The 16,401-nt window shown below is 42.6% G+C and overlaps 1 protein-coding gene across 1 annotated transcript; it reads right to left on the bottom strand.

Annotated features, from left to right (window-relative positions):
• Positions 1-5,466: 5,466 nt before the first annotated feature.
• LOC120553296 (DENN domain-containing protein 2A-like) lies at positions 5,467-16,297 on the bottom strand. Its single transcript, XM_039791558.1, has 20 exons — positions 16,023-16,297; positions 14,875-14,946; positions 13,156-14,241; positions 12,838-12,929; positions 12,271-12,365; positions 11,987-12,174; positions 11,555-11,664; positions 11,402-11,452; positions 11,068-11,279; positions 10,318-10,427; positions 9,434-9,503; positions 8,891-8,968; positions 8,657-8,797; positions 8,225-8,373; positions 7,354-7,531; positions 7,159-7,200; positions 6,919-7,027; positions 6,550-6,819; positions 6,377-6,463; positions 5,467-6,259 (listed from the first exon to the last, which is right to left on the bottom strand). The coding sequence occupies exons 1-20, from the start codon at positions 16,052-16,054 to the stop codon at positions 6,228-6,230; spliced, it is 3,204 nt and encodes a 1,067-aa protein (XP_039647492.1). The 5' UTR covers positions 16,055-16,297; the 3' UTR covers positions 5,467-6,227.
• Positions 16,298-16,401: the final 104 nt, after the last annotated feature.

Here is a 16,401-nt window from a genome sequence, read left to right as displayed (position 1 = left end):
GCTGAGAGGGGAAGTTGAAAGGTGAAGAAGGATAGAGCACAAAAACAAACGTATGCACACAAAGTCTTGTGAACGTGTCTGTGTGCACCTTCCTGTCATGTGCAAACCAAAGAGGCATTTTAGCCATGCTAGTGGCATGCTCTAATGATGGCAATGCCTATTACTTTTGGTGCTGGAAAGTTCAAGGCACAGTGTTATGAAGAAGTAGTATGTCCCAATTGTATGCAAACTGCATACAACAGAGCAGCTGCAGTAGATACTAAAAGTACAAAGAAAAGGTATTCGATTTGGAACAAATGTTAGCATGATGACAGCCCTCTGTGTCAGATACTGATGCACAAGGCACTGACATGCACTAACATGCACATGCGGCCAGACAACACACACAGAGGGAGTGTGACCTTATTCTCTGCTCAGGATGCCATTACTCCACTGTACCTTTTACATAGCAAATAGTTGTTTACTGCTATATAAATGTTCTAAATATCGAGTACAGCCCCTTAACTGTGTTTGAAATCACTATCTAAATTCACTCATTTTCTACTTCCTATGTAATAGACAAATTAATCGTCATTTTGCATTATCACTGACAGAGTTCGCATTATCACTGACAGGGATAGCAATGTTTTTTTGCCATCCAAAAAGGTGTGACACATGTCATTGTGGGATTGTTAGCAAAAAGCAGTGTACACGCCACTGACGGTGCATATCTTTCATACTCAGAGTGAAAATATAGTGCACTACATAGTTAATAGTGATTGTTTAATGATGCGACCACTTTCTAGAGCTGCAAATATTCCGGTGAAATCTTTAAAACAAACTTTGGAATCGGCTTGCCTACCACATTGTGCACACGTCTGAATAGGATGACATATTAGAGTTCCAGGACACACACAAAGTTACACATACAAACCACATTAAGAGAGATGAGTCTACGTACTGACACTTACAGACCAGACCACCCTGGAACTACTCTGACAAAGAATCCCCTGCGACCTGTGTGTGTGTGTGTGTGTGTGTGTGTGTGTGTGTGTGTGTGTGTGTGTGTGTGTGTGTGTGTGTGTGTGTGTGTGTGTGTGTGTGTGTGTGTGTGTGTGTGTGTGTGTGTGCGTGCGTGTCCCATTTAAAAGGTCTTTTGAGCTGAATGAGCGAGTGAGACACAAAGACAGAAAGATTTAGAGACAGATTTGAACCCTTGTCATCCGATGCCATGACTAATGGTGGTGTAATAGTGGTTTGGATAAACTTGGACACATACAGCAGACCACATGCACACAGGCCTGACTGACGCACCCTCCGGCCTGGAAATCTATGTGTGTGGCCTGAAACCCCCCCCCTTTTCTCTCTCTGTCTTTAAACTCTATTCTGATTCTCTCTCACTCTTTTTTCTTTCTTTCAAAAATTGAGATTAAAGGGCGAGAAACAGAGGCCACAAAGAAACTCCCAACCCACAATGGTTTTGCTCTCCTCAAACTACTCTCACTTTGCATGTCCAGCACCATCCTCCCTCACTGCCTCCCTCTCTCCCTCCCTCCACTTCCTCTACCCTCTTAGCTAGCTTCTCGTCTGGTTCCACAGTTTTAAGGCTTTTCTGTAACATGGCATAGCAGCCAGGAAATGGAAATCTGTCACTACTAACCCTCTTTTTCTATTCGTTATACTCTACACCACTTCACTTCTTCCCCTGTCAAATTCACCTCTCCTTTCTTCTCCTGCCCTTCTCCACCGTTGTCCTCTCCCACCTCCTCCTGCCTTGCTGTTATGTTCTCCATATGCTTTGATGGCTCCTCCTCTGAAAGGGGGAAATGATTCAGGCCGCTGGCATGCATGGCAGGGCTGCAGCTGGACACTGCACCTGCAGCTCCGAAAAACAAGCTGACTGGTGCATGTTCGGGAAACTTTCAGTGCATGTGTATGTGTGTGTGTGCCGTGCATGCATTTTAGCGTGTGCACAGTCAAGTATTTTTCTCATACATGAAACTCCTGCTCTTTTTCAGCACCCTTCCTCTCTGTTTCCTGCCTTTTTTACTTTCCTACTTTTTTTCTCTTTTGTTATTCCCACACTTCTGCTCTCATACAGCCAGCGTTAGGCAAATTAAAATCAGTGTGAGATGGTGTTTAGAGGAGCAGAGGACTCAATCATGGGCCCTAAGTTCCAACCAAGCACGAGAAGACTCTATGGGAACATGTACCGGTACCACAATTTGTGTTATGATGAAAAAAAATACCCGAGGCACTCTAGCATAATTTGTACAAAATTGCGTATGGCACCCTGGGAGTTACTGCCATGACCCCAAGCTGCCAGAACAGTCTTTTTGATTGAGGGTTGTGGGAGAGAAGGTATTAGAAAAAAAAAAAATGACGGAAAGTGACATCAAAGTTTTCATTTTGATTGATGGCAAGTGCTGCTTAGTTGCCGCACCTCCCTGCCTCCATAAAGTACACCATAAATCATGTAATTAGCAGAGGCAACCTCCAGAGAGTTTCTAAATGCAAGTTTGCAAGCCTTGAAATGAGGTCAATAAATCTCCAGAGAGACTTTATAATTGAATTGGTGGTTGGTTTTAATGGACCGTGATGTTGGTATGATTTTATTTCTGCTGAGAATAATAGGCATAACTGTATGCGTACGCCGAGTCTTGCAGCAGGTTCTCACTTGCAGGTTGATGTTTTCAATTACCAGCATAATGTGGTATCGCTGCGTAGCAGCTCTTAAAGGTGGAATCCAAGCAGGTTATAGGGGCCTATGAAAGGCACTTTGCCAGGAAGATTAGAGTTTCATCATGCTATTGTTGTTTCTAAGTGGCAGATAAGAGTGCACTCTCTCGCTGACTGAAAACACATGACACAGTGACAAGACTGACATTTGTGTTTGCAGTGGTGAGATATATTCCACAGGGAGCTTTGCCGTGGAAATACACCAGTGCAGGATGTAAGGCTTTGGGGGTCAACCCCTGCTGGCTGGAATAAATGGAAACCATAATTACCTCCGCACTAACGAGCCAGTTGTCTTGAGCCGCGGCCAGGTGTTTAGCAGGAAACAGTATGTGACAATTTGGGTTTGGTGTTCACCCATCTGCACACATACACAAACACACTGCAAGAACCTGAGTGAGTGAGTGAGCAAACATTTCGGCAGCCGTCAGTGCTCTTCTCTCACCACATCCATCCATCTTCCTGAGACGCCTCGTGTCCCACAGCACCGCAGCTTTCCCACCTTGGGAGCCAGATAGGAAGCTGCGGTATGATTTTCACATTTGTTACTCTGTGACAGTTTCACTGAACATGTGTGTGTTGTACATGTAGAGCAGTGGTTCCCCTAACTTTTTGATGTACCTCCACAGCCCTGTCAGATGAGCTTTACTACCACCAACCGCCATGTTCCAAATGTGTTCATTTGAATTGGTTTCAAACTGGATGCTATTTAAAACTATGGATTATATAACAGTAGATATTGTTCCGATATGTTTTTTGTTTTTTAGGTTGGGTTGGTTAAGTTCACATTTGTACTACTACATGTAGTGGCAGAAGATGTATATTTCAGCCATTTACTTTTAGCTAATTCAACTGTTTATCCATTACTTTGAGCTATCAATTTAGACATTATCCAATATACTTTAAGCAAACTGGCGTTATTTCAATTAGTTATCCATTACTTTTAGCTATTTCAACAATTTAGCTAATACTTTTAGTTAAATGTTTCAACTGTTCATCCATTAACTATAGATATAAATTTTTTCATTAAAATCTATTGATCCATTACTATTAATTATTAATAACTGATAATGGGTAACTATTTGAACTTATTCATTACTTTAAGCTAAGTGTGTGTCACATTAGTTAAAGTGCTCATATTATGCTAATTTTCAGGTTCCTAATTGTTTTTAGAGGTTGTACCAGAATAGGTTTATGTGGTTTAATTTTCAGAAAACAACATATATTTGTTGTACTGCACATTGCTGCAGCTCCTCTTTTCACCCTGTGTGTTGAGCTCTCTGTTTTAGCTACAGAGTGAGACATCCCACTTCTGTAACATCTTTGTTGGGAGTCACACAAAAACAGTAAGTACTGCTAGCTAGTCAGTTGCAGAGCATGAGGGCGTGCCACGCTAGCAGCTAGGCGAGCATTATAACGTGTGTTACAAAGTGACGCACGTTCGTCACGGAAGTAAAGGCTGGACTACTACAGAGCTGTTTGGAGCTGCTGGTGAACAGTGTTTTCTGTTGGAGATGGTGAGTCCCTTTGGGGTGGACTTTGTGCTTTTTTACTTTGTAAACCTATAACGTGCACAGAAAAGATATATAACACAATAAAGGAAAGGGAAAAAGCCAAAAAGCATAATATGAACACTTTAAAGTTACAATCTCCAAGATCTCTGTATAGTTCTCTTTGGCGGCACCTATGGCGAAAAGCGGTAATTGCAAGTGTGTTTTTGGATCTCACTTCATTCTGCGATAGATGGTAACTTAACAGACACTTATTTAAATGAAAATCTTCTAGATTAAACTATACTCCACAGTCTTTCCATGTACCCCCTGGCAACTGCAGAAGTGCCCCTTCGGGTACTACAGTAGTACTCTTGGTTGGGCATCATCGTTTTAGACTATGTACGTGTATGTGTATAAGCCTGTATCTGTCAAATATAGGTGTTTGGTACTCTGTGCATCTGTGTATATGCATCAACGTGTGTGTGTGTGTGTGTGTGTGTGTGTGTGTGTGTGTGTGTGTGTGTGTGTGTGTGTGTGTGTGTGTGTGTGTGTGTGTGTGTGTGTGTGTGTGTGTGTGTGTGTGTGTGTGTGTGTGTGTGTGTGTGTACTTGCCACTAACAAGGTGACAGGTTAGGTGCTGTGTGCTGCCCTGGGGCCTTTCGGCTTGCTGAGCAGGCACAAAGAAGCCCACTAGTCCTCAGACAATACACTACTATGCTCTGTTCTGCACCTGTGTTGTGTTTTCATGCTGACAAAGATGTGCTTTCCTCTTCGTGGGCTAAAGATCTGCTTTTGTTTGCATGACTCACAGACTAAAATAGTAAAGCTGCCACCAACTCCGTACCAAGGTTTCTTGTAGTAAAAAGGCCAAATAACTTCAAACGCACAAACACAGCAGTGAACGGTTAGCAAATGAGTGGTGTGCGGATTACTCACTGTGTAAAACTGGCACACAAATGCTGAGGGAACACAATTCACTTGGCTGTGATTTTCTTCTCAGGATTTTCCAGTGTTTAACAAAACTCATATTTTTTCAAATGTGCGGTGTCATTGGAATACAGCATGCTCTTGCCATAAATTAATTTCATCATTCATAATCTTCAAACTGGAGGATGGTGGGGAAAGTACAAAGTTTACAGTTATGACATCAAAACTCCAAACATGTAATGCAATCATTTTATGAGACCTTGGCATTTGTTTCAATTGGGGGGGAGCATGATAACATCAAGACAATAATTCACCACTTCAAAACAGCAAGCAGAGAATATTTATATATTTATTTTATTTATTTACTTGTGATGTTGTCACTGTTATGACTAAAAGAAAAGTATAGCATTAAAGAGCGGGAAAGCAGGTCTTTGTCTTTTTCTGGTCCGTCACTGACAGTAGTGTCAAGATCATGGAATCAGAGAAAATATACTTCTGCCCCCTAGTGGATTCAGAAAATACCATGACCGTGAACTTTCAAGTCCAGTTACAGTGCATACAAAGGCTGACTGACTACCATCCTTTACCTCATTTTCGTACTCATCAAACCATTCAGCGACCCCTTGTGCCCTGAATAGAACCATTCACATTCCATTCTAACATATTCACGTTTTCCCTTAAATGTGTCGGCCACATGTAGCTTACAGCGGTATACCTAAGACCAATTTTACTTTTTATACATTTTTTCTCAGGAATGTTGTTGCCTGAAGAATATAGAATTTTAAAAAGCACAACAACCAGGAACCTCTTAAATATTTCTGAGTCTACAGCCCCACGTTTCTTTATTTATGTGAAGTACAGCAGGATTTTCCTTTGGTGGGAACAATTTGTGATTCACCACAGTTTCCTTGTGTCTATCATGAGTCCTTGAGCAAAAGTCTCACACACTGACACAGATGAGGATGGCGTGAACAATCTTAAAAAAACAAAAAAGCACTCAAATGATCATTTGGATTTCTGCAGTAAAGTCTTTCCTTGTTTCAGTGCTTCTTCTTTGTAGTTTGTGTCTCTTTTTGTGCAGTTGTAGCGGCATTATTTCTTGGAAAGAAATTTCATTTTGTTTCCTGGAGCGAAGGAAAACAAACAAAGTGTGGTTTAAGGTGAGAATGAGCCTGCAGTAGATGTGTGTACAGAGCTGGTTTCACCATAACAAAGCAAGAATAGCTCACAAACAACCTTACCCAAGCCTTTGAGAAACCTGTTAACCCTCCGGTGTTCATTCTCGTGGATGGAGTCTAGATACTCCTGCACCCTCACTTCAAACAGTCCTGATGAAACAAAGAGAGAGAGAATCGTGAGTCACTGCATCACCTCTCAACAGCTGAACCTCTTTCTTTTCCCTGCAGCTCTTTACCTCTCAGAGCCTGCCTGTGCAGCTCTCTCTCCTGGATGAACCAGCCGAACATCTGGGTCTCCATGAAGACCTCCAGGAAGCGGCGCACCGTCTTGGACGGAATCGCTTTACGAAAACCCTCGCGCTGAAAGGAGCAGGGCACCGGGGAGGAAGAAGAGGAGGAGTAGCCGTCTTCCCGTTCGCCGGTGATGAAGAGCGGATAGTGGCCTACCAGCTCCACGAAGAAACGAACGAAGGCCTCGGACACAACGGTGCTAAGGTGGCCAGAATCTGAGAAGAGGGATGAACATTGTAACGTGAACTTGCTGAGTTGCAAAATCGAATGGCCTTTTTGGCTAGTTTTCAGTTTCAGTCCTCGTTATGTCTCACCACCAGGTGTGTCTCCTCCTCTGTCATTGGCGAGCTCTCTCCTCCTCTCCAGAACATTCTCCAGGGCTGATTGGAGCTTAGAAGGCAGGATGGAGTCCTCATCGTCCAACTAGATGTGACAAAACAGGGTAGAAAATGCATTTGTAAATATGGCAAGGATGAAATCATGTGTTTTTACATCCATACGGATCACGAAGAGCCATAAAAACACACAAAAATATGACTCAATTTGTGGCCTACCTGTCTGAGAAATCGACTGTTTCCAAGATCCACAACCAGAACCTGTGCACAGAAATTATGAAAATGATTGTATTGCACAACATTTTTGCATGACTGTATTGATGTGATAAATCTGGACTGCTGCAAATAAGTAATTTTTTCTTTCAATGACTCAAGTTTGACTTCATAACTGCTAAGAATTAGTGCCTGTCTGACCTCCTCCAGGGGCAGCTCAGTGAGCTGGGGCAGGGAGCTGGACAGCAGGCCAACGATGAACGGGGTTGGAGTGCAGACGATGTCGAGCATGGCCGAGGGCAGCACAGGGATGTAAGTGTGCTGCCATACAAAGGGGTAAAGCAGCGCCACGACAGCATGGCAGCACTGGGAGAGAGTACTGCAAGGAGATACGCGGGGGAAATGAGTGGAGGGCAATCAGATGTTATTAAATGATGACCAGCACACAAGGGAATGCGTTTCATTGCTTCATGTTCAATTCCTGTTTAAAGCCTAAATAGATGTTAGCTTTTTTTTTCCTTCTGGATGAGAGTTAGAAAGAGAGAGAGAGAGGCACAGATAGTGAGTAACTATTTTTTCTCACCACATGAGGGTGCTATGGTCTAAAATACAGTCTAATCGCTGTGAATATTCCCTGAGTAACAACATTTCCCAGAGAAGAAAGCAAAGCTACACACTCATTTACGTCACTCTGGCATTCCACCACACTGCTCTTTCTGACTCCCACTGGCTTTCTCCTGCAGAGCAACAAACTGGCCTCAGCACAACAACAACTCAACAGGCTGGCCTCAAAATATCTTCCCTGAAAAGAAAAACTGGGACTGCCTCGAATTTATTTTAAAATGAGGGGTCTGGACCACCCGCATTTCTTATAACTTCATAATGAAAACATCCCTGACGTTTGCACCTAATATCTGCCAACTCCGTAATTACATAAACAGTGGAAGAAGGATGTTCAGTGCAACCTCATATTTTTAAGAGCCATCAAATGAGCTGTCACATGGAGGGGAGCTAGATATTTCAGTATGTTGTGTAAGCCTACAGAATAAATAGCGGCACTGAAGGAGCTGACCTGAGTTTGTCAGCTGTGAAGATGACCCTTCGCTCCAGCAGCAGAGACCCCAACACCCGGAGGAGCAGGCGAAGGCTCAGACAGGAGAACAGACACTCAAAGTCCACATGCTCCAGGCGCGAGTCAGAGGGTCGACAGAGCTCCATCACCTGGGAATAAACAGTCGTATATTTAATCTTGAAGAAAGCTGAGTTGGTTGAAACATGACATGGAGCATAATGTAGATGAGACACATTTCTAAATGTTGGTAAAACGTGACAACAGTTTGTCACACACTCTGGCTAAATGATTTTTATTTTCAGATCGCTAAATCTCACCTCTTCCTCTAACCTTAAAAAGCGGGGTTTTTTTTCCTTTTATCAAAACCCATGGTCTTAATTTCGATATTGTTTGGAGCCTACTGTTTCAGTGGTAGCCTCCAGTGTCACTCACTTCAGTGCCTGAGCCAGGGAGGAATGTTTTAATGGTGATGGTTCTGCCAGGAGCTGGAAACTGAGCCTCCATGATGGCTCTCATAAAAGGCTGCACAAGGGCCGGAGACAAGGCCCTCCGCCTCTCCACCTCATCCAGCACCTACAGTACACACACGCACACACACACCTTATAAATGTGCTTTATTACTTCTGTGCCAATAATATGATCATAAGGGGTCGGTGAGTAGTTTACCTTGGAGAACAGGTTGAAACAGCCAAGGTGACTGACAATACAGTAGACCTCTGGTAGACGTTTACCTTTTCCACTAGGCTGAAAAGAAAGGGGGGATGTGTAATTGCTGCTGTTGTGTGAAAATCTCCAAAACATGAACCATTTCATAACTTAAGCAATTCATTTTAACAGCCATTTTCTACTGGGTTAAGTATTTTACAAGTTTTTTGTTTTTTTTTACTTTTCCTAAAGGACAAAGTAATCCGTCCCAAAGGTTTTTACATGACAGGGGGGCATATAAACGTTTAAAAAAAAAATGCAACCATAGTAATATACACACCAACAGCACTGAAACACACACACACATGCTGTAGAAATGCATAAACAGAAACATATGCAAACGTACACACTCTCACACACTTCCTCCCAGACTCTCAGTTGCACTATTTTCCCACAGGCACCCCGACTATTTTGGCACGGTTATTTACTCAGCCGTCATCGTGGTATTTAGCCACATCCTGTTCAGTAGAAGCGCACTTATTTATTCGACTCATTTCTATTTACCAGTAAACGCCGGCAGTATCCAAACCTCCTGCTTCCATCCTCTCCAGTCAAAACAAAGGAGAACATTTCACTATGGGGGATGACCCACAACAAAAACACAAATAAATATGTGATTAGCATATTTGTGTTGTTCATTAATAAATACATACAAACTGACTTTTATTATTTTTGTGCACTGCCTGAATAGACTTACAGTACCATCAGTCCAGTCCAGCAGTTGTGTATCATGGGTTAAAAAGCAAGTTGTCTAGTGGTAATAAAAGTTGCCTTTTTTAGTGTCTAATATTGCTATGGGAGATATTTGGCTCTTATTTTGGCCATAACATCATCTTTATATTATGTGGAATTTCATGAACAGTAGCATTAAGTTAAAGGGCCCATAATGTAAAAAGTGAGATTTCCATGTCTTTTTTTTAAATTAAAAATTAAGCTCGTCAATGTGCTATATAAATATTGTGAAAGTGGCAACACGCTCAATCCAAAGAGAAATGCACACAGCCTGTATTCAGAAACTGTGCCTTTAAACGAGCCGTTAGGACTTTGTGATCTCAGAACTTCACTATATATAAGTGCAGCTACAGTGCTGTTACAGTCAATTTTCGGCTCCAATGAGTCTCTTCATTGCAGAGACTCTGAGAGAGCAGCTGCAGAAGACTTGGCTGACCAATCAGAGCAGACTGGGCTTTTTCCGGAGGGGGGGGGCTTAAACAGGCGCTAAAACGGAGTGTTTCAGACAGAGGGGGAATACAGGTATAGACAGACAGTATGAGAAAAAGAATGTTGTTTTTTTTAAACATTAAAGCATGTTCTAGTAGAAACCAAAAAATACAAGTATGAACGTGAAAATGAGCATACTATGGGACCTTTAATTTTTACACTCTCACCTTGGGTAGTTCTCCACCGGCTCCCAGTCTTTTGCGTCAGGGAAACAGAACTGAGGAATGATCCTCAGCTGATCCTCCGTCTCCCTCATGAACTTGAAGCTCCGCTCCAGCTGGAACATAAAGAAAGCAGTGACACAATGGGACTCATTTCATGCATTTTCATTAACTTCATTTCAATAACTATTTCCATTGCATATAATCAGCAAGTAAAGGTTTGCATGGTCTTATTAACAAGTATAAGCTTACACATTTGATTTAGGGTATCTTAAATGCTGCTGTATAAACAAAGAAAAATCCTTAAAGCTTCTCTCTTGCTTGTTCATCTTTTTTTGCATTCACAGAACCTTGTCTTGTAGACTTTGGATCAGTCACATATTTTGAATTGTTTGGAATGTTGACTTTTGTCTGTCTAGGGTAAATATAAATAAAAAGTCTATTTTGAGGCAGTTGGGCCCAAAAGTTAAAGGGGTACTTCAGAGACTTTTAGTATTGCACTTCCATTGAGTTTGCGGACTCACAAGAGAAAAATGGAAAAAGACCAAAAACAGAAGACTGGATCCTGCATTTTCCATAATCCAACAGGATAGCTTCTTTCATCACACCCTCCCAGTTCTCTCTGGAGCTACAGAAGATGTTATCGGATGACAAGTCCCCTGAACTTAATGTGTAAAATCTGCGATGTGCCCCTTTAAAACAAAATGATTGAAAAAGGCAGTAAAGTAAAGATTGAAGCACTGCTCTGTTCCTGACCTTCGGGGGGAACTGCTGTGTGACCTCGGGCAGATAGTGGGCTCCAGCCTTGGACTTCTGCAGCGACACAACTAGAAAATATTCAAAAAGCAGACGCTGGTGAAGCTCCTGTTCGAGAGAGCTGCTTCTGGTGTTGGTACCATTGTAGTGGGCCTTGCTTGGCTGGCTCAGTTTGGACTGGACTGACACGAGACGCTGACGCTGACGATGAGCTGGAAAAGAGGAAAAGTGTAATACAGCATATCATATCACACATATATACAGGTTATTAATTGAAGATTTCAAAAGATGTAAAAAAAAAAAGTTGAAAACAGAAAGAGGTGTAGTAATCTACCTTTAGATCTTTCTTCAACTTCACTCTCAGAGTCACTGTTCTCATCTGTTACTGCAAACAAAAGTTGTATCTGTTAAGCCAAAAAGCCAAAAATTTACATATTAGGCATTAGAAAATATAAAGACTAAAGTTTCATTTCGACATCATCATCACCTCTCCCTGAGCTTGTCTCAGCGTAATGATAGATCCTTCGTAGATGTTTCTTCCCGATCCGAGCATCAAAGATGCTGTTGATTCTCAGTACAACCTGTTGGGAACAAAAACTCTTAGTCAGCGTGAAGAAATGCTACAGCATGATATCGTTCCTCAAGGATGAGAACTATCACCAATTAATAATATTTTGGCGCCTACAGTGGAACTTGGCAGCCACAACGAGCTAAACTTAACGTAGTAAGCATTAGGGTTTTCGGATAAAACTATCTACTCTAGCTCAGGGATTCTTGATAAGAATAGACATACACAGCTGTAAAATCTACACGCAAACCCCCCCCCCCCCTCTCCTTCGCTCCGGGGTGGCGGGGGGCGCCCCCGGGGGGCCGGAAAGTTTTTTCAGGCCCACCCCCCCCCCCTTTTCCGGGGGGGGGCGGGGGGGGGGGGGCCGGGGGGCCCCGGGGGGTTTTTCCCCCGCCCGTGGGAGTGGAGGGACGGCTGAGCTGGGGTGGAGATGAAACCCCCCCGCTGCTGGTGCTGTGGGACGACTGGTTGGTTCTCCGCAGGTCCAGCAGCTTCAAGCTCCTGCCTGAATTCTGCCTAAAGAAGCCAGGCCTCGAAGTCTGTAGACAAAAAAAAAAAAAAATTGAATACATTTTCATAGTCATTTAAATAAGAAGTGATGTCACTGTAAAGTGCTTGGCTTTATTTTCAAGAACCTTGGCAGTATCGGCGCCAGGAGAGGAGGGCAAAGACTGCTGGGAGCATTGACTCTCCAGCTCTATGTCCTCATATGGGTTCTCTTTGGATGAGTCTGCAGGGAGACCAAAGATGGCAATGTTCAACACATGTTTATTACGCATCTTTCTAAAGTCTCAACGTTCAAACAGTATGGGATTCTGAAGACTATTCTGATATTTTTAAGCTGAAGCGGCCAGTAGTAATATTGTTTTCTGCAGAATGTTGTTCATGAAGGAGTGGCAAAACGTCAGAAACATTCAATACATGTGGTAACACTGATTATAGAAAATATCAGGGACATATTCATGAGCTGCAGCCCCATTGTACATTCCACATTTTGTAGTTTGAATATGAATAGTTCGACAATTAGGGAAATACTCGTAATCTTCCCCCCAACGGTTAGATGAGAAGATCAATACCCCTCTTAACCACAAGATTGGTATCGATCTTCACATCTAACTCTTGGCAAGAAAGCGAATACGTGTTTTTGTCAAATGATTGCTTTAAGAAGGGGAAATAAGTGATGGATAATAGAGGTTTCTGACCTGGGATGTCTTCATAGTGATGTTCCTGAGATAGTGAGCGAGAGAACAGCGGGCTAGTTGACCCTGCAAGGTCTTCCAACTCAAAGGATTTCCTGTCATGGTGAACAAAAAAGTGAAAATGTGCTTCTAAAGTATGAATTATTTTGTTAAATATTGTCCAACATTGACTGTTATTATCTTTACAGATTTTTTCTCATTTATCCAGGTGGGGCAGCATCAGGTCTAACTGTAATTATGTAATAACTGTAAATATTTTATGTTGGTTTAGCTCTGACTGTAGGATACAAGCAACACATTCAGTTGTTGTTCCCTCTATACCTGGCGACGTTGTCTCTGCCTCTCTCACCCCTGGGTCTCCCGTACACACCAGAGGGAGGTTTGGAGGAAGTTTTCTTAGAGATGGAGGGCAGTGGGGGGAGGTTCCTCTGCTCTATCCCCAGCCTCTGACTCTTCCCAATGGGGGCGGTGGCTGGATGCTCAAAGGTACGCTGTGGTTTGGGGACTGGGTTGATGGGGGGCGCCCCTGGCTCTGTGTACACGTTCTCCTGCTGCTGCTGCTTCCCTTTCACTGCACTAGTTTGACCCATAACTACCTGTTTTTCCTTGCTAGGCGGACTGAAGTAGTTTCCAAGCTCCGGAGGAGTTCTCCCATGGTTCTCCCTCATAGCATCCAGGTTTTTAAAAAGGGTGAATACAGCTCTCTTCTCCTGGCTGGTTTGTTCAACTGTTCTCCTTTCATTGCTTTTCCTCAACGTGCCCACCTGCTGCTGCACTGCTGCTGTAGGAGAACAAGGCCTTGAATCCCCGAGCTTTTCCACATTCTCTTTCTCATGATTTTGCTTTTCCTTGTGGACAACTCTGCCGCAATCCTCCCTGTTTTCTAACTCACTGGGCTTGCTGCTCTTGAGCGTCCCTTTTTGCTGTTTCCCGGTTTCAACGGGCGAACAAGGCCTTGAATCCCCAAGTTCCGCTACATTCTCTTTCCCAAGATTTTCCTTTTCCTTGTGGGCTACTCTCTTGCAACTCTCTGCACTCTGCTCATCAGAAGTTTTACTGTTTTTTGTAAGTGATTCGGTCCTTTTTATACTGGAGCACTGGCCCAAAGAACTTGAGGTAATAGGTAAATGAGTAGGTTCCTTCCCCTCCCACAGAGAAATCTTGTCCTTTATTTTGCCTACATTGGATCTGGGGAGCTTGTTGCCCACCAGGAGAGTGTTCTCATTGCTGTGAGGGTTAAAGCTCGGCCTCCTGTAAGCCATTATGGGGGACTCTTGGTTACTCAGGTTGTCTAATGGGGTGAAGGGGAGTTTTGGTGCTCCCTCTCTTCTTTGCCCAGCTTCCTTTTTTTCCACTAATGCAATATGGAAATCACTTCTCTCACCAGCAGCACAGCCCTTCTTTACCCTAAACACACAGAAAAGATGTGTTTACTGGGTGTTACAAAGTTACAAATTAACATTAAATGATAAATGTCAAACAATAAACATGACCAAAATAAACATTTTGAAATGTGATACAGCGGTGATTCCCAATCAGGCTTGGGGCTACAGACAAAAAAAAAGGTTGGGAACCAGAGTTTTACAGAATTCCTCAGTAAAACACATCTTTCTAAATGATAATGGTATCCCTGAGTACATGTATTTAATTGGAACAATGCAATAAAATTATAACAAAAGGCTACTTAATGGTAACCAGAGTTTCCTGAACTTCCCAGTACGGTCACTGAGACTGACAGTTAGGGGACACTTAGTCTTTTTCTGGCAGTGGGAAAATCCAGCCTGAGAGTAAATGCCAGAGAACAAGCCTATGACCGAGCATCTTCTTCTCATCGGCCTCGCTAAATAAACACATACTTGGACCGGGGCCCATTTCATCAAATCGGTATGTTTTAATAAATAAACAGGAGGAAATGGGAAGCCCTAAGTTCAAAGACCTTTTTCTTAATTGATGCAATGAATGCAAGGCAACCTACTTCTAAGGAGGAATTTGTGAGGAAAATGTCCCTTTTCTATAGGGAAAATGTTTACTGATACAAACCTGTTGACAGTGGAGTAGATGCAGTCCGGTGTGCTTGTCATTCTCTTAGTGGCCGCCATGATCACTAAACACCTGAGACAGAGATAAAGAGGAAAGCATCTTAAGACAATCGGTTGATTTTGTCGCAGTGCTGAATGTGGCACTCATAATTTGGATATTAGCATTTTTATTGGTATCCTGTCCTATATTCATATCCTGTCTGGCTTGGCTCCAACTGGCAATTAGCGGCAGGCTTTTTTTTTCTTGAAGATTTTTTTTTTTTCACATTATGTTTTTAACATGAGATAAAGATCCTTGGTAACATTTAAGGCAGTGTGACCATTCATTCACAGCTGGTAATGTATGGTACTCATGGGGCCAGCTGGGCAGACTCAAGGGAAAACGTGACAGCCAGGCACACAGTTGCAACTCCCTCGAGTAGTTCATCACACAAACCAACATTTCAATAGTCATTAGGGAGCTCTTGCATGATTGAATCAGTCTTCTCTGCCTTTTCTTTTCTTTGGTGTATGTTCCTTATTCTGCTGCTTTCTTCTCACAGGAGACTAACCTTTGCTCTGCTCTCCTCTTTTTGGCTCTCATACTTTCAGATCTTTAAAAGGCCAATGTTTCAAAGTTCAGTGGCCTCCAAGATAGTGCTTGGTAATTTCCCAGCTCTGAGGCTGTTGTCATCATTTGTTTAGTTGATATCCAGTCTAAATGACAGTGTCCATGAGCAGAGGGACTGCATGCTGCACTTTAAGACGTAGGCTTTAGCTGATTAGCTGGGAAACAGATGAATAGTTGCTGTGTGATAAAGACAGCAAGCAATCCAGAGCTGCATAATTAATCCCAAAATGCATAAATGCTTGCAGTTTTTTATTATGCTAGAGGTTGCTTTTACAAATTACATACGCCCAGATGACTTCCCAAACAAGTGTTTACCTAAATAAATATACCACATCTTATTTTCTCCCCTCCCAAATCTATTTTTTTTTTTTACAGTTATTAAGGTGATAAGCAGAAAATATATGACTCAATTGAATTCAGAATGAAAACGCATTATTCTCCAACACTGAGTGAAAATATGAGACAACACAGCCTGTTTAAATCCCACTGTACGCATCTCATTTGTATATTAAACACATAACATTAAATCTGCTTCTTACCTCCTTCTGTCGTACAGTGTCCTTGTGTTCATTAGTGAAATGGGAGCATAATGCAACCCATGCGGCTATAACAGTATCCATTGGGATAACCTCCAAACTCCCACGGTGTGCTGTATGTCCAGGTTAAACCATCTACAATAGGTTTTCTAACTTATTTTAAGCCTTGAAGAGAGTGGTCGGATATTTAATTGAGAGAGAATAAAGCCTGTACACTTCTCTCCCTGTCTCTTCTCCAATCTTCAATTTTCATTCACTCTTTCTCTCCCCACACACACTGGATATGACTTCCTCCCTCCCTCCCTCCCTCCCTCTCTCTCTCTCTCTCTCCCTCTCTGTCTGTCCATCTCTCACGCTCTCTTCATGAATGTCTCTATCTGCA

Source organism: Perca fluviatilis, chromosome 23 (assembly GCF_010015445.1).
Source record: "Perca fluviatilis chromosome 23, GENO_Pfluv_1.0, whole genome shotgun sequence".
Lineage (NCBI taxonomy): Eukaryota > Metazoa > Chordata > Actinopteri > Perciformes > Percidae > Perca > Perca fluviatilis.
Note: the sequence above shows the minus strand (reverse complement) of the source record. Positions and strands in the feature narration are given on the sequence as shown.